Here is a 16,309-nt window from a genome sequence, read left to right on the forward strand (position 1 = left end):
AATTATTATGATAAAGATTATGCTATTTTTAATAGAATTATGCATGAATACATATTAAATCATTTTATAGCTTTTAAACTATATTTAAATATCTCACCAAAAAATAAATGTCTTTGTAGCTGCTGAAGAGCAGATGATCTGCACACCTACTTTTATTAGCAGCTATTTGTTGGAATTGTTATTTGTGTTTATTGGACCATTTTAACAGTTCTTCATACTCGCTTGTTTGAGCTTTTGTATGTTGTTGGAACTGTTGGAACTGTTAAAAAGAGCCCCCTACAGGGTGTAGACATCTTAAATATCTAGAAAGCATCTAGGAAACCTCCTCAACTCTCTTTTCACAACACTGTTCAAACCTCCCTTCATTCCTCCTTCCTGCAATAAATATATTTATATATTTTACTTTTGGTTATTCAAAAATCCCTTTTCCTGTTTCTTTTTTTAAGGACATCAAGATGCCCCTAATTTCATTACAACTGTTGTATTCTGTTGAACTGGGAAGAAATGTGATCATTTATTATTACGGTGCACTGGAATGTAAAATATGTTAGGAACAGTAAACAAAGACTTCTGGTTCAGTAAAGTAACATTTACCACGGTCTAGTTTTTCATGCAGTATATAAAGGTTTTTGAAGAATCTGTCAGTCACTCAGTGCCTCTTTCTTTCATCCATCCTAAAACCTTTGCTAAGTAAGGCAGTGGATTTGCTCAGTTGCCTTTTTATGCAGATTTACTAATGTCCAAAATATGGACATGAAGGTATTAGAAGGACTTCCTTTGTTGTTTTTTAGTAAATCACGATCACTTAAATGGAAGGACCACAGACTTTCACTACAGTCTACATCAGAAACGGTAGTTTGTTCAGTAGATTCAGTACAAGCTTCACTCATTAGTCCTTCATCAGACACAAGTTACTAATCTCCTTTATTTTGAGTCACACTGTGGTTTGCATGAGTAAAACGTCCCCGTGAACACTGATTTCAGGCGTGGAATCAGTGTTGCATGATCAGCAGTGTGCTGCCTTTGACCGCCACCTGCAGCTCAAATTGTAGAACTGCAGAACTGACACTTGCCTGATGAGTTCATCAGTCATTTTCTATTTAAAAAAGCTTTCACAGAAATATATCCTTACCAATTTTACAGGCATTTGTAAGGTACAAAATACACATAAACACAACACAGTAAGGGAGAAAATTAAGCTTTTATCATTTTTTTTTTTAATCAACAAGAACATTTATTTGTCATGGCCCATATATTGTACAATTGGTAGTGAAATATGTGGTTATAGTGGTATATTTGTGTAATAGTGGTCTCTAGTACCCTAGTAAGTACCTTTTTATGCTTTTTAGTTTTTTGTGACAGGAACTGAACCATCTTACAAATCCATTCATGTCAAATGCTTTTGCTCAAATGCTTTATATTTTACAATTCCTTCCGATTTCAACAGGTCCACAAACGTGGACATCTTGAGTGTTCAGTGGAGATCGCCCCTATAAAATTGCATCTCCGTGTATGAATTTTTTTATACGTGCACAAAAACTGAAGCAAACAAATAAGGACTGTGGCTGTACTTACCTGGGTTACTGTACATAGTTAACAGCAAGTATATTCCTGCCTTTACTCTTTGGTTAGGATATTATTTACTTCCTTCCTGTCTGTGTGGTTTGTTTGATACATGTTAGAAGATGCAGCCATTGTTTGCTTGCTCCGCCCCCATCCTCAACTATTTGATTGACACCAACTTTACAAAATATTTTGTTCAATATCAGAAAGCAGCAAGACAACCACAATTTTGATTGAAAGAAAAATGTAACCATTTGGGATGGATCATATTTGTACTGTATAATTGAACCCTTGGCGAGTCACTGAAAACCTGACCATGTTGGAGACGGCTGGTTTATTGGATGAAAACATTCCTGTAGAGTTCAAATCTTTTACTTCTACTCTAAGCTTTATTGATACTTGATTTTCCAATTTGGTGTCTTAGCATCACTAAAGTGACTGGACAGTTGCACTACAGGGGGCCAGTCAGATTTCAGCTGGGGCCAATGCCCCTGTGGCCCGTCCCTAGAACCACCACTGAAATTATGTCCTGTCTAACATGGCTCTCTCAGCATTAGCTCATCATGCTGTAGAACATCAAATGGAACCTGGTTGGCTACATTGGCTACAGGCTACATTGACATCACACACTTTTGGTTTATACTTCCTCCAGCTGGTCTGAGGCAGAGCTCAACCGTGGGCCGTGTTCGACTGCACGCAACGTTGCATCTCCTCTCCTGCCTGATGGACACGTAGAGGTCCTATAAAAGCGCCAGATCTACCGTGACTGAATATGATGACTATAATTGCTCTTGAAAAAGTTGGTCTCATTAAAGGTCCCCTATTATGCTTTTTATTTTGCTTTTATATCGTTCTTAGTGGTCCCCTAATACTGTATCTGAAGTCCATTTCCAAAATTCAGCCTTAGTGCAGAATTTCAGCCACTATGATCCAGTCCCACAATGAGGTTTCCCCAGGATGCGCCGTTTCGGTGTCTGTAGCTTCAAACATTCATGGCAGTGTCTTGGTGTCAGTGGAGTCACCTGCAACGGTTGTCTGGCATTTAAGCCAAAGTGGTGGAGTAGGTTGCAAATGGTTTGTTTGGAAAACCTAATAAACGGGCCTGCAGCTTGCATAACAATGTCTACTGATGACACATTGAGACACACCAAGTTCACAAGAAACATCTGACTACCTGCCACTGACCCGAAGGTGTGCCTTAGCCAGGTGACGCTGCTTGTCCGTTATGTGATGTTGTGTGTTCATGGCTGTTTGAATGATGAACTTGGAATGACTTCTGACAATACCAGCTTTTTATACCCACAGAATGTTAAAATTGATGGCTCATTGAGAAAGTTGTCTCCAATATAAGGCCCCAATATAAAGCACACCTGTACACAATGAGACCATTAGATAGACACACCTCATTTTGTCTTTTCTATCACCCCAATATAATTGCCTCTCTATCCAAAAAATGCCTGAAGTAAAACAAGCACCGTATGTATGACATCCACTAAGTCACTCACATTATACATAACTTGTGAGTAGTGTATATAGTGAATGAGATCACAGAAAATCCACTATATTTTGTTTAAAATAATGAAGCCTTCTGAGAACAATTTTCTACCCCTCAGTTCAATTAATAAAAACCAACTAATATAAAAAAAAATCTGTTTAAAGTAAAGTTTATTAAAACTTCTGGTAAATACAGTAACTTTGGTGAGGAAGGATCCTATCAGAAGTGAAGATGTCCTGAAACACACTTTCCTGTTAAAAATGTTACAAACTAACCAGTAAGAGCGACTGTAGTCTTGGCGGAACGAAACACGCTACATTGTATCGAACTGAAGAAAACGCTCCGGACTGGAGGCGGGGCTGTGACGTTGTCACGTGTTTTCATGTGCAGCCTATTACAAAACGGGTAGACAAAAACACACCCCACGGACCTGGCTTCACTCAGGTCCTCTCTTTGTACATTAAACCCCAGCGAGTCTCTTCCTCCCGCAAGTTGCAGTTTTTGTAACAATCTGACAAGATGTCTGGACGAGGAAAGGGAGGAAAGGGACTCGGGAAAGGAGGCGCCAAGCGTCACCGCAAAGTTCTCCGCGACAACATCCAGGGAATCACCAAACCCGCCATCCGTCGCCTCGCTCGCCGCGGTGGCGTGAAGCGCATTTCTGGTCTGATCTACGAGGAGACTCGTGGCGTGTTGAAGGTTTTCCTGGAGAACGTGATCCGCGATGCTGTGACCTACACCGAGCACGCCAAGAGGAAGACCGTCACCGCCATGGACGTCGTGTACGCGCTGAAACGTCAAGGTCGCACTCTGTACGGGTTCGGCGGCTAAACGAGCAGAGAACCGAATAAAAAGCCCAAAGGCTCTTTTAAGAGCCACACACACGTACAAGTAAAAGCGCTTTCTGGTCTTGTGCAGATGTGGAAAATTTTACAAAATTCCCGATTATTAATGATAAACAGCAATCGGTGATCTGTATGTAGGAATCTTTATTAACAAAAGATCACTCTTTGTTTACTGCCATTATGTCCCTTTAATAAGAGTCTCCAGAGGGCCTGGATGGTCTTTAACTGCTGGTATGAAGAATTTTAAACTACATTAGAACCAATATATGGAAAAAGCAGGTATGATATTTTGCAAGCACTCGTTATTTTATAAAGTTATGTGGAATTAAATTGACGAATGACATACATTGAATATGTAGATATGCTTCTATTATTTACTGTAAAATAGAGGACAAGACGTCTTGCTTGTAAAGCTCAGGCCACATTAAATAAATGAAGAAGCAATAAATTAATGCTTGATTTTAATAGATTTTAGATCAAATTTAAAGTAAAAAAACTCCGCCTTTGTCTAAAATGAGCGGGAAATGGACGGAGATAAATGGGCGTGACATTTCCCTCCATAATATGAACGCACCAATCAGGGCTGTCGGCTTGTTTCCATAGCAGCGAGTATAAAAGGATTGGCGGTGGCAGGGAGCGTTTCAGTTGTCTCGAGGTCGGAACTGACACGACTAACATGCCTGAACCCGCCAAGTCCGCGCCCAAGAAGGGCTCCAAGAAAGCCGTGACCAAGACGGCCGCCAAGGGAGGAAAGAAGCGCAGAAAGTCCAGGAAGGAGAGCTACGCCATCTACGTGTACAAGGTGCTGAAGCAGGTCCACCCCGACACCGGCATCTCCTCCAAGGCGATGGGCATCATGAACTCCTTCGTCAACGACATCTTCGAGCGCATCGCTGGCGAGGCTTCTCGTCTGGCGCATTACAACAAGCGCTCCACCATCTCGTCCAGGGAGATCCAGACCGCCGTCCGCCTGCTGCTCCCCGGAGAGCTGGCTAAACACGCGGTGTCTGAGGGAACCAAGGCGGTGACCAAATACACCAGCTCCAAGTAAACCGTGGCTGCAACGCTGCACAACACAAAGGCTCTTTTAAGAGCCGCACATTTTTTTCAGATAAAACGCGCTTCCGTTTTACATTTGTAGGGGCTCATATATGATCTAATAAAGCGTTATTAATACCCTTTTTAATTTCCACGGTGAACTCCGTTACACTAACATGTAGCGGTTTTAAACCTTAATACATCACCTAAACAAGGGTTTTCTGGTTCATGGGCAACTGTGTTACCCCCACTAGTCTACTGGCACCCAATGAACGCATTGAGATTTTTTTGCTCCTAACAAGAGCAAAACGTGAATAAGGATGGATCAAAACTAATCCATGTACAGAGGAAACGTTTAAACTGGTAGGAATAAGTCATTAAATATTACTTAAATGTACTTTTCTTCCAAGATTGAGAAGATCCTTTTTCTGTCTTCCTTTTACCTTCAGAGATAGAGGGTCCAGGTGAGCAGTACTGGAGGCTTGGAGTATACGAGGTGCAGTGTGAGGTGTAATAACATTTGAACTATAAACTAGTGATGCCCTCAGGTCTTTTGGGGTAAAAGACTCAGTGGCACCTGAAGTAGAAACAGGCTGCCATCTGGACCCAGTGGAGGTGGTGAGTGACAGTAGAATTGCAGACAACATCTCCCACCCCATGCAGGAGACCCTGACAACACTGAGCAGCTCCTTCAGTAGCTGGATGTGGCACCTATGATGTGGGATGTAGATTCAGAAGGTCCTTCCTGCCAACCGCTGTCAGGGTCTACAACAATATGCAATACAGCAATATGTAAAATCTTAAAAATATATTTTTTATGTATATACTGACATAGTTATATAACTCACATTCAGACTATTTGCTTATTTGTACAGTGAACTTTTATACTGTTTGTTGCTGCTCTTATAACTGTCCACATATTACCCAGGGAAATATTAGAGTTACCCAGGTAGCAGCTGTGTGGGGACGTTGCTTTACTCAGTGATACCTCAGGATTCATGCTACGTGCTACTTTCTGATTACGGGGCCACTTCCTTAACCACTGCCACAGAATTTTTTTTTTTAATTATTCCACCAGAACACTTGTATTTGGTATAATTTACTATAATTTTCTCATCACTGGCACAAATATAAAAACACACCACAAAAATATACATTATAATGGCATAACTACTGGACACCAGCATCAATAATTAAATAAACAGCGCCTGAACTTGAATGTGCAGAAATATTCGCTTTTACAGAAATATGAAAGCGGCTCTTAAAAGAGCCTTTTTGTTGGTTGTCGCATGTCGCGCCGGTGACGTTAAGCGCGCTCTCCGCGGATGCGGCGGGCCAGCTGGATGTCCTTGGGCATGATGGTCACCCTCTTGGCGTGGATGGCGCACAGGTTGGTGTCCTCGAACAGGTGAAGTGATTGTCACATGTGATACACAGCAGCACAGCACATGGTGCACACAGTGAAATTTGTCCTCTGAATTTAACCCATCACCCTGAGTGAGCAGTGGGCAGCCATGACAGGCGCCCGGGGAGCAGTGTGTGGGGACGGTGCTTCTGTTTACGGGGCCGCTTCCTTAACCGCTAGGTCACCGCTGCCCCATCACCCCTATATACACAAAACAAATACAGTAATACAGTAAAAACTGTAGTGGGTGGTAGTAGCCTAGTGGGTAACACACCTGCCTATGAACCAGAAGACCTGGGTTCGAATCCCACTTACTACCATTGTGTCCCTGAGCAAGACACTTAACCCTAAATTGCTCCAGGGAGACTGTCCCTGTAACTACTGATTGTGAGTCGCTCTGGATAAGGGCGTCTGATAAATGCTGTAAATGTAAAACAAAGCAGCAAGTCCAGAGAGAAAGGTTGGTTGCACACCCTCACAGATTATTTTGCCCTCCAAGGTGTCCATCCATTGTTTCATCCACTGGCCTTGAGTATCACTTGGACCTTAAAGGAGTGTACATTATGTTCTAAATTATCATCCTTGGAAAGCAAGCATAGAAAAGGCAGTGAGAAAATTATGCAAGCCCTGACAAAAGCATATAATATTGTCTTCCAAGACAACAAACCTTGCCGTTTCAATATTTTAGTCAACAAGACACAAGGTTATCATATTTCATATTCTTACCAAGCAGGATCAATTGAGGAGTCACAGGTAGGTTACCAGTCTTCTCAAGGTCAGCAGAAGTGGCAGACATCTATTGGTAAAGATATATTTTATGGAGATGTTAATTTCTAATTCTTATGTTTTTATAAGCATAGCTTATTTAAATGTATACTTCTAAAAACTTTTTTTTAACTTTTTTTAAATATTGTCACAAAATACATATTTTCAACATTTACAGTTTTTACAATCACTTTTGCACTAATAACAGAACCTTCATGTTATTTTTCAAAACTTTAGACACATAAATCACAACCAATGATCAAAATGCAAATTTTTAAAAACACTTAACTCTTTTTTTCAAATGCTTGGATACAATACATTTAAGCCAAAGATCATTTGTTCATTGTACTAAAATCACTGCTTCAAAATGACACAACTTAACATCAAAGTATTACTATTTCAAAATGCAAATCACACATCACATCTGAGTTTGGTGTGTATTCATTTCATTATAAGATCCAACTATCAATTGATACAACTGCTTAAAATGATAAGTAACTGTTGCATTACTCTTGAATCATAGCTTTTATTAAATTTTATTAATAGTAGTGTATGTTTAGATTATGACAGTTTCAGGAAGGATCATTTGATACCAATTAGCACAGAATATGACCCCATGTGGACTTTCTTTCTTTACCAGATAGTGTCTATGGTCCAATGTACCACTTTTACAGAACACATTTTCAAATTCAACATTACTGTATGCAAGATGTCACTTTTTTACATGATTGCTTTTGTGGTTTTAATGAGTTAAAGGCCACTCATTACTGCTGATTGATTTCACATGTTTGCATGTATATATAAGTAAGATGACTGGTATCCCACTGTAGTAGCCTACTCAACATAGTGAGGACATGGAGCCAGAAGTGGAAGGTGAAAGGCTAGGAATACATAGTGGTCAATGTAACTACTCCGGTCTGCTCAAAAGGACTTCACGCTTCGTACTGATATCCACTGACATTTATTTCTCTAATACAGGTTATGAAACGCCTATGGAACACCGTGAAAACTAAAATAAAATAAACAGGTTCAACATTTCAAATTAACATTCATCACAAAATATAAACACAAATTGCACATTCCAGATGTAACAAGGCAATAATAGCTTCATAAAATAATATTTACCGTGTGCGCCTGTTTGACCAGTAGTAGAATGAACGTTCGTTTCTTTATCGTTCCTCTCTCGTATTTCTCTGACTTCTCGACTTCTCTCATAACTTTTCACTCCCGCTACTCCCACATACACTTACGGGTCGCGCTATCACGTAACTCGTACAGGTATAACATTCTCTAAAGCACAGGTAATTTTACAAACAAACACTTTTAATTATGATGCGATGTTACTCATTGCATTAAATGATTGTGCAATAATTAATACAAATTAACAATCTCTAAATTACTGACTTCCTTCTATGATCCATTATAGCGCCAGCTACAGTCAAAGGGATAGAAGGGGACAAGCACCCCTTTTGAGAGGTAGCCGTGGGCCTCGTCATAGAGGAGGGCTTAGGCCTCACCAGAGAGTTGGCCATGGGTCTCGTTTGAGAGGTGTGGGTGAACAAGACCATAGACCTAGACACCGGCAGCAGCAGCAAAGGGTGTTGAATGAAATCAGGGCTATGCTTGTAGACTATGTCATAAACCATGGCATGACGATGACAGCAGCAGCTACAATGTTTCAACCAAACCTCAGAAGATCTTCTGTGGCCTCCATTATCAGAACTTCCCGCAATGAAAACCAGTAACTCTTCAGAATCTACTCAAATTTAAGATACTTCAAACTGTTGCAGTGAATTAGTGTATACAGCATGGCAGTGTGATACCAAAGGGTGTGATGTGTTTTGTTTTTTTTAGAGATAAGGCCAAATAGGGGAGGCAGAAGCAAAATTCTGACTGACCAACAAGAGCAGGCTGTGGTCAATATGGTTTGGGTCAGAAATGATATTCGCTTTAGAGAAATCCAGCAGCACATCTTGGACAATGATGACTTATTCAGCAATGTGAAGGCCATAAGTTTGCCCACTATTGCACGGGTGCTGAAAAGACATCAGGGGGCTTTTAAACAACTATATCATGTGCCTTTTCAAAGAAATACAGATCGAGTGAAGCAACTGAGGTCTGAGAATGTTCAGGTATGATCAATTTGCCTGTTTTAGGGGGAGAAAAAATCTCCAAACATTCTGTCATTGTAATCAGTAATTGTTTTTGTATTTTAGAGGGTGATGGAGCTTAACGCTGATGAAAACCATCACAAAGTCTTGTTTTTTGATGAGGCATGGTTTCAGGCCCATTCACAGTTTCTCGCCCTGCATTTACCTCCATACTCCCCTGTCTTTAACCCAATTGAGGAGTTTTTCTCCACGTAGAGGTGGAAGGTCTATGATAGGCACCCTCATGAACAAGTCACTCTTCTCCAGGCCATGGATGATGCTTGCAAAGACATCACAGCAGATCAGTGTCAGGCCTGGATTCACCATGCCAGAAGATTCTTAGATGTTTGGCAAAAGAATGTAGATGTAGATGTAGATGAGAACCTGTGGCCAAACCCATAATGCAGTGAAGTGAACACTTCCATTTACAGTATACAGTATTGTTTTCTGTTTTTTTTTTTTTTAAGTAATCTTAAAATCTGATGTTGTGATTTGATTTGATCAGGAAATTCCACATTGCAATAATGCCACTTTGTCTGTACTATTCTCACTAGTCTTCAATAAAATAATGAAACCTGAATCGCATATTTTGTACACCTATATTTAATGATTGTACTAACAAATACACAATGAAGCTATGGGTATCTTGTGTATGGGTGATCCAAAGTAATGTTCCTATGATATTTCAGTTTTGAACACTGGACAGCCTGTGTTAAGAATTATGACTGTCTAGAATTTAGAAAAATGACATGAAGGTTCTATTATTAGTGCAAAAGTGATTGTAAAAAACTCTAATACCTGTTTGACTATACAGTGCACAGAATATGGGTCAAAATGGAAGATGCACCATAAAAAAAAAGCCAGATTAACTTAATGGTGCCTTTTGGTGCCTTTACAGTTTCAAGGCAATCATTTTCTTGCACTGTGTAGACAGACATTTTTTTTTAAATATTCTAATTTTTACTCAATCAAATATGATAAAACATATTTGAGTGAATGATTCCTAAACATTTGTTCATAGTAACAATGTGTATAAAAAAATAAACAATGAGGTGGGCTGAATCAATGGCTTCCTCCTTGGAAAGAACTGCTTTAACTTCTGAGTTCATTGGCCTGGTTTTAAAAAACTCTACAATGCTCCTCCCACACTCTTCGACAAAGTTCAAATGCACGTAGGACATTGATTTCAGTCAGATGCTCAAAATGTGTAAATAGGCCTTTCTGAAGAAAAAGTTATGGCCACTTTTTCATGACCTCTGCAACAGAAGGTGCTTGACTTCACTGCAGGCAGAAAGTTGTCTCCATCAAATGAATTACATCAGCTTTCTTGCCACCCTTTGTTCGTCCTGAATTCGTACACAACCATATGTGTCGGTTGGTCCTCATCTAACACCATGGACTGATGACCGGTGTTGTTGGAAGCTTCTGGTCCAAATTAGGTTCTCAATTCTTGTCTTGACCTGGGCCAAAAGTGAGCTGTATTCTTCCCCTATAATTCGTCCATCATGAAGATGGTCTACAAAGCTCTGGGGATATTGAGTGACAATTGTCTTACAAATTATAAGACACTATCCACGTGTTGGGGTTGTCTCAAATTTTTCAATCTACAAGCACCCTAACTATTTGTCGTCTTGCTGCTGGTGAAGGCCTTTTTCCAGATGAAATAGCAGACTGAATTTCTGCAGGCATGAGCTGCCATGATACTTTGAAGGTGTCAGGCCATGATTTCCTAATATAGGATGTAGGTGGCCTACTGCATTCAAGACTGCTGGATTCTCCATCAGTAGAGATAGACAAATTAGAAGAGCATGGCAATGGTGATGAGCTCCCATCTGACAAAAAAGGAGTCTTCTCCACGATGGTGAGATCCAAAGTGGCTGGTCCCTCTCTTTAAACCACCACAATATTGAACAGGCAGTTAAAATTTACCCCACTTGATCTGTATAGACACAAATTAAGCATATTAAAATATATACATAATCACATATTGTTTAAAATGGTCAGTTTGTTTTGTGTTTTTACAAATGTAGGCATCATTTAAAACTATTTACATTTTTCATCTTACTACTGTAGTAAGCAAGCAAATGAAATTGTTGAACAGGAAATTAAAACCCCATCTGAATTTTAACACTCTTAGTATAACATGCACTTCATGAGCTAAAATGTCCAGTCACACTTTTTAATATTAAAGAAATAGTTCACCCTGAAATAAAATTTAACCCATAATTTACTAACACATCATATTTAGTGTATATGAATTACTTTCTTCAGATGAAATAGTGAAATAGTGTTAAACAATTATATTCGTTATACTAAATAATAGTGTGGCTCTACAAAATGCATCCATCCAGCATACAAGTAATTCATATGACTTTGGTTACTAAAGAAGAATAGCTAATTAAATGAATGCCATGTTAAGTGAATGCCACCTAAATGTACATAAAATGCACTTACACTTGAAGCTTTAACTTGAACCCCATTAAATGGCATTACAAAGGACCCAAGATATATTACCAATTGTATTTACCTTCAGTGACATGAGTATATAAATTACGTACTTTATAATTTCTGGCTAACTACTTATTGAATAAAAATGTCTGAGAATGAATGTAAATGAGAAATTAAAATATAAGTACCCATTTTGAAAGCACTGAGAAGTTTTCTGACTTTAATAGCTGGTAGAATGCTACTGAGGTCATGTCCTTGAACAAATTGGAGCTCATCTTTGGATTCCAATCCCGACTCTAAAAGTCTCTCAATCAAAAGATCTGTGGTATTCTCAACATTGGTTGGCAAAGCCCTGAGGATGATCGCCCTCAATTCCTCCACCAGGCAAGACATTGCTCTAAATTAAGAGAAGGGAATGATGAAGAACTATTACAGACATATCAAAGACTGTGTACTTGGACAATGGATAATAATCCAGAAGGTCCTTCTGATTAACACAAGAGTAGGAACCATTTTTGCTGTCAAGCAGTAAACCCCCATGTCATGGTTAGTGGAAGTTTGGAAAAGTTCAGTGATGAAATACACTGAAGCTTTCTGTATGACTGTCATACCAATCCTTCTCCCAACAATGTCTTCATCAGTTTCCTGAATAACAGCATTCATAATTTTTTTTCTATGTTGTTCCCTTAACAGTTGCCTCATGAGCAAGTATTTTCAGGCCGAAAATCATATCCGGCCACATCTCCCATAATGACGTCATTACACTCACTACAAAGTCTGTTGCCTTGTCTGCTACAGCAGTGGGCGGGAAGAACTCACGCTGAAACTTAAACCTACTTATCCTGTGATTTAATTCCGGGTAAGTAAACTGTCTGTCAACTTTTACAAGATGCTGTATACATAAAACGCCTTCAAAAAACACCTTCAAACAAATCATGTCCAAGGCATGGGAGCAACCCTGGCTGACAAACATGATAGAAAGAGAGCTCATTGAATGATGAGTTGAACTTGATGCCTCCACCAGGAGGCAAATCCTCAGCACAGTTTTGAACATGATCTTTGTACGACTGCACTGTACGAAATGCGGCCCTGGAAAGTGGATCTTGCTGAAATGTTTTTTTTTATCTATTTGACAGTAGCGGCAGAAGTATGTGCTTCCAGTGAAAATCTCCACAAACCCATGTGAGCCTAGATTGTCACCAGCTATCGCCCACAAAATTGCTTTAATGTTCAGTCCATCAGGAAAACATACATTTACATTTACATTTACAGCATTTATCAGACGCCCTTATCCAGAGCGACTTACAATCAGTAGTTACAGGGACAGTCTCCCTGGAGCAACTTAGGGTTAAGTGTCTTGCTCAGGGACACAATGGTAGTAAGTGGGATTCGAACCCGGGTCTTCTGGTTCATAGGCGAGTGTGTTACCCACTGGGCTACTACCACCATACAGCTCTTACACCTGTAGTCTCAAGGTCTTTTAGGACATTGACTAAGCACCTCATGACCAATTTTTCACCAAAGTATTTGAAGTCTTGTTCTCTACAGAGAAAGGCGGTGACCAAATACACCATCTCCAAGTACAAATACACCAATACAAAGGCTCTTTTAAGAGCTGCACACTGCGCTCACAAAAAAAACAGATTCTATTAATTTCCATACCACCCAATTTTTTTTTTTTTTTTTAAGTGAACGTTTACGTTTTTTTCATTATTATAATTTTTTTTTTACCTTAATCTTTTCTGACTTTTCCATTAGTTCTGCCCATGGGGCAGTAGTGGTCTAGGTGTTAAGGAAGCGGCCCCATAATCAGGAGGTTGCTGTACCCGATCCGCCATGGTGCCACTTAGTACCGTACCCACACACTGCTCCCCGGGTGCTTGTCATGGCTGCCCAATACTCCCCAACGGTGATGGTTAAAAATGATTGAATAATTTTCTTCAAACCATTTTCTCTTATTGAAGTGTTTGCATTTAACTGAATGAAGAGGATAATTGTTCTGAAGAGCAAAACAACATTACAAAGATGAGACATAAGAAATTGACCTCCTCATTAAAATAGGTCTCTGCAAAGTTTTCCTCTCTGGTCCATTTATTAGTCTCGGAGCAGACATTGGAACCTTGAGTTCCTTACTACTACTTACCAAGTTAACCAAAGTATAAAGTGTAAGGAAAAATGCAGATAATAGAAATAATTTTAATTTGACTTCAATTGTCATGCCAGAACTCCCTCCCTCTAAAGTTCCCAATTTTTGCTCCCCACAGGAAGTCCCAAAAACCAATTTATCTGAGAGCATCTGGCTGCATCCACTGTGAGGTATGGAGCTCCAGAGTAGGTGGACTTTATTCATGGTTAAATTTAGGGAAAAGGGTTAGATTAGATGTTCGGTTAGTGGCATATTGCAGCACAGCTGCAAATCAAATAATATTATCTGTCTGTCAGATTAACTATTAATGCAACGTTCCATTTTGCACAGCAATATTTGAACCTTTTGCTTTGCACATTTATTACACATAAAAGCTTAACGCTATTTTTTCAGTATGTAACTTTGACTAATTGTTCAAATGTTACATGTAGCACCAGGTTCCATAGAAACATTCTTTTGTTTCACTATGTACTGTATAACACATATAGAGTTAAAATGACAATAAGGTCAACTTCACTTTTTTAAACATACTTTAATTTAAAATAGTTGTCTTATTTGTGCCTTTTAAAGTTCAGCGGTCAAGCCCTCATGTTTGATTGGTTTTGACAGGTTTATGAAAACTTTTATGAAGATGATTTTTTTTCATGTAAATATTTATTTGATGGGAAAGAATAGGCTGCATCCTAAATGTTTCAATCAATCAAACTGTATTGCATAAAAGGCTCAGCAGGGGAAACCATCCTCCTCTGGACAGCACTGGAATACCCTGGATTTTCATGTCAGGCCACAGACATGTCAGGATGTGACACCTTCTTCTGTGCTTCACAGTATCACCGCAGCTCCTCTTCCTCGGTCCCCGCGCTCTCCTTCAACTCAGCTGACCAGCGGTCGGTGGCCGAGGACCAGTGACAACAGCCCGTCCACAGTCCGCGGCCGACATCTTCATTCCAACACATTTAAAGGGCAAAATGAAGGAGCGCCGCCCGTCCTTCCGTCTCTCCGGGCGGAACTACGTGTTCTGCGGCTTTCCTGCGGGATAAAATCCGCTCTCCGCCGCGCACCGCGCCATCCAGCTGAAGGATGAAGATCCCGGCTTCCTGCCCACAACGTTCCGTGACTCGGCGCTCGGGCGGCGACGCGCTTTTTGCCCGATATGCGGAGAGGAGGAAACACAGCGGAGGCTCCACTGGCGGAAGCTGCTTCTACACGGTTCTCACGGCGCGTTGAAGAGCGCAGCTCCCCGCGCGCTGCGTCATTGTTCCCCGCGTCTCCGAACCTCTCCACATGGCAGAAGAAGCTCCAGCTCCAGCGGCCGCGGCGCCGCCAAAGTCGCCCAAGAAGAAGGCCGCGGCCAAGAAGCCCAAGAAGGCGGGACCCGGCGCCGTCGAGCTGATCGTCAAAGCCGTGTCCGCTTCCAAGGAGCGGAGCGGAGTGTCTCTGGCCGCCCTGAAGAAGGCGCTGGCTGCCGGCGGCTACGACGTGGAGAAGAACAACTCCCGGGTCAAGGTGGCCATCAAGAACCTGGTCACCAAGGGGACTCTGGTGCAGACCAAGGGCACCGGCGCCTCGGGCTCCTTCAAGCTGAACAAGAACCAGGCGGAGCCCAAGAAGAAGGCCGCCGCCAAGAAGGCGGCTCCTAAGGCGAAGAAGGCGGCCGCGAAGAAGCCCGCCGCGGCCAAGAAGTCGCCCAAGAAGGTCGCGGCGAAGAAGCCCGCCGCCAAGAAGTCGCCCAAGAAAGTCAAGAAGCCCGCGGCAGCAGCCAAGAAGGCGGCGACCAAGAGTCCCAAGAAAGCAGCCAAGAAGCCCGCCGCAGCCAAGAAAGCGGCCAAGAGTCCCAAAAAGGCGAAGGTCGCCAAACCCAAAGCGGCCAAACCCAGAAGCAGCAAACCGAAGAAGGCGGCGGCCAAGAAGAAGTAAATTCCTGCTGCTTTTTTACTCAAAAAGGCTCTTTTAAGAGCCACACACTGATTTCCAGAAAAGGCGCGTCTGTTCGACCCCCCCACACATAATCATCAAAATAGTGAAGCCTCATTATTCTATAAGTCATCTATAAATCTAGATATCAAACGTCATTTTCACAGCTGCCCGCGCAACCATGTCCCCATGTGGTGACAGTTTGTGAAGGAGGGGACAGTCATGCAGCTGTAACGCAACACGTTACTGACGTTTTACTTTCCACTGAAGTAAAACTGAATACCAACTAATACTAAAACACGTCTCATGTCTTATTTTTGAAATATGGAAGTTTTCTTGATTGTTTCTGGATGGTTCATTGGGACCGAGGTGAATAAACTTGATCATTTCTTCTCACTATTAGATAATGAAGATAAAGCTTCATACTTTAAATGTTTAAAAATACCATGTGTAATTTGGGTGTAATGCCAACTCATGGGAGATCAACTTAATAATATAAGTGAAATAGTAAATATAGTAAATAAAAATATTCCTCGATTC

At 40.9% G+C, this 16,309-nt stretch overlaps 2 protein-coding genes across 2 annotated transcripts; both read left to right on the plus strand.

Moving 5' to 3' along the window:
• The first annotated feature begins 4,576 nt into the window (after positions 1-4,576).
• Positions 4,577-5,010, plus strand: LOC114796830 (histone H2B). The gene has a single exon (XM_028991320.1). The coding sequence runs from the start codon at positions 4,580-4,582 to the stop codon at positions 4,952-4,954; it is 375 nt and encodes a 124-aa protein (XP_028847153.1). The 5' UTR covers positions 4,577-4,579; the 3' UTR covers positions 4,955-5,010.
• Positions 5,011-15,131: 10,121 nt separating this feature from the next.
• LOC114796818 (histone H1-like) lies at positions 15,132-16,056 on the plus strand. Its single transcript, XM_028991308.1, has one exon. The coding sequence runs from the start codon at positions 15,140-15,142 to the stop codon at positions 15,770-15,772; it is 633 nt and encodes a 210-aa protein (XP_028847141.1). The 5' UTR covers positions 15,132-15,139; the 3' UTR covers positions 15,773-16,056.
• Positions 16,057-16,309: the final 253 nt, after the last annotated feature.

This window comes from Denticeps clupeoides, chromosome 9, assembly GCF_900700375.1.
Source record: "Denticeps clupeoides chromosome 9, fDenClu1.1, whole genome shotgun sequence".
NCBI classification, from domain to species: Eukaryota; Metazoa; Chordata; class Actinopteri; order Clupeiformes; family Denticipitidae; genus Denticeps; species Denticeps clupeoides.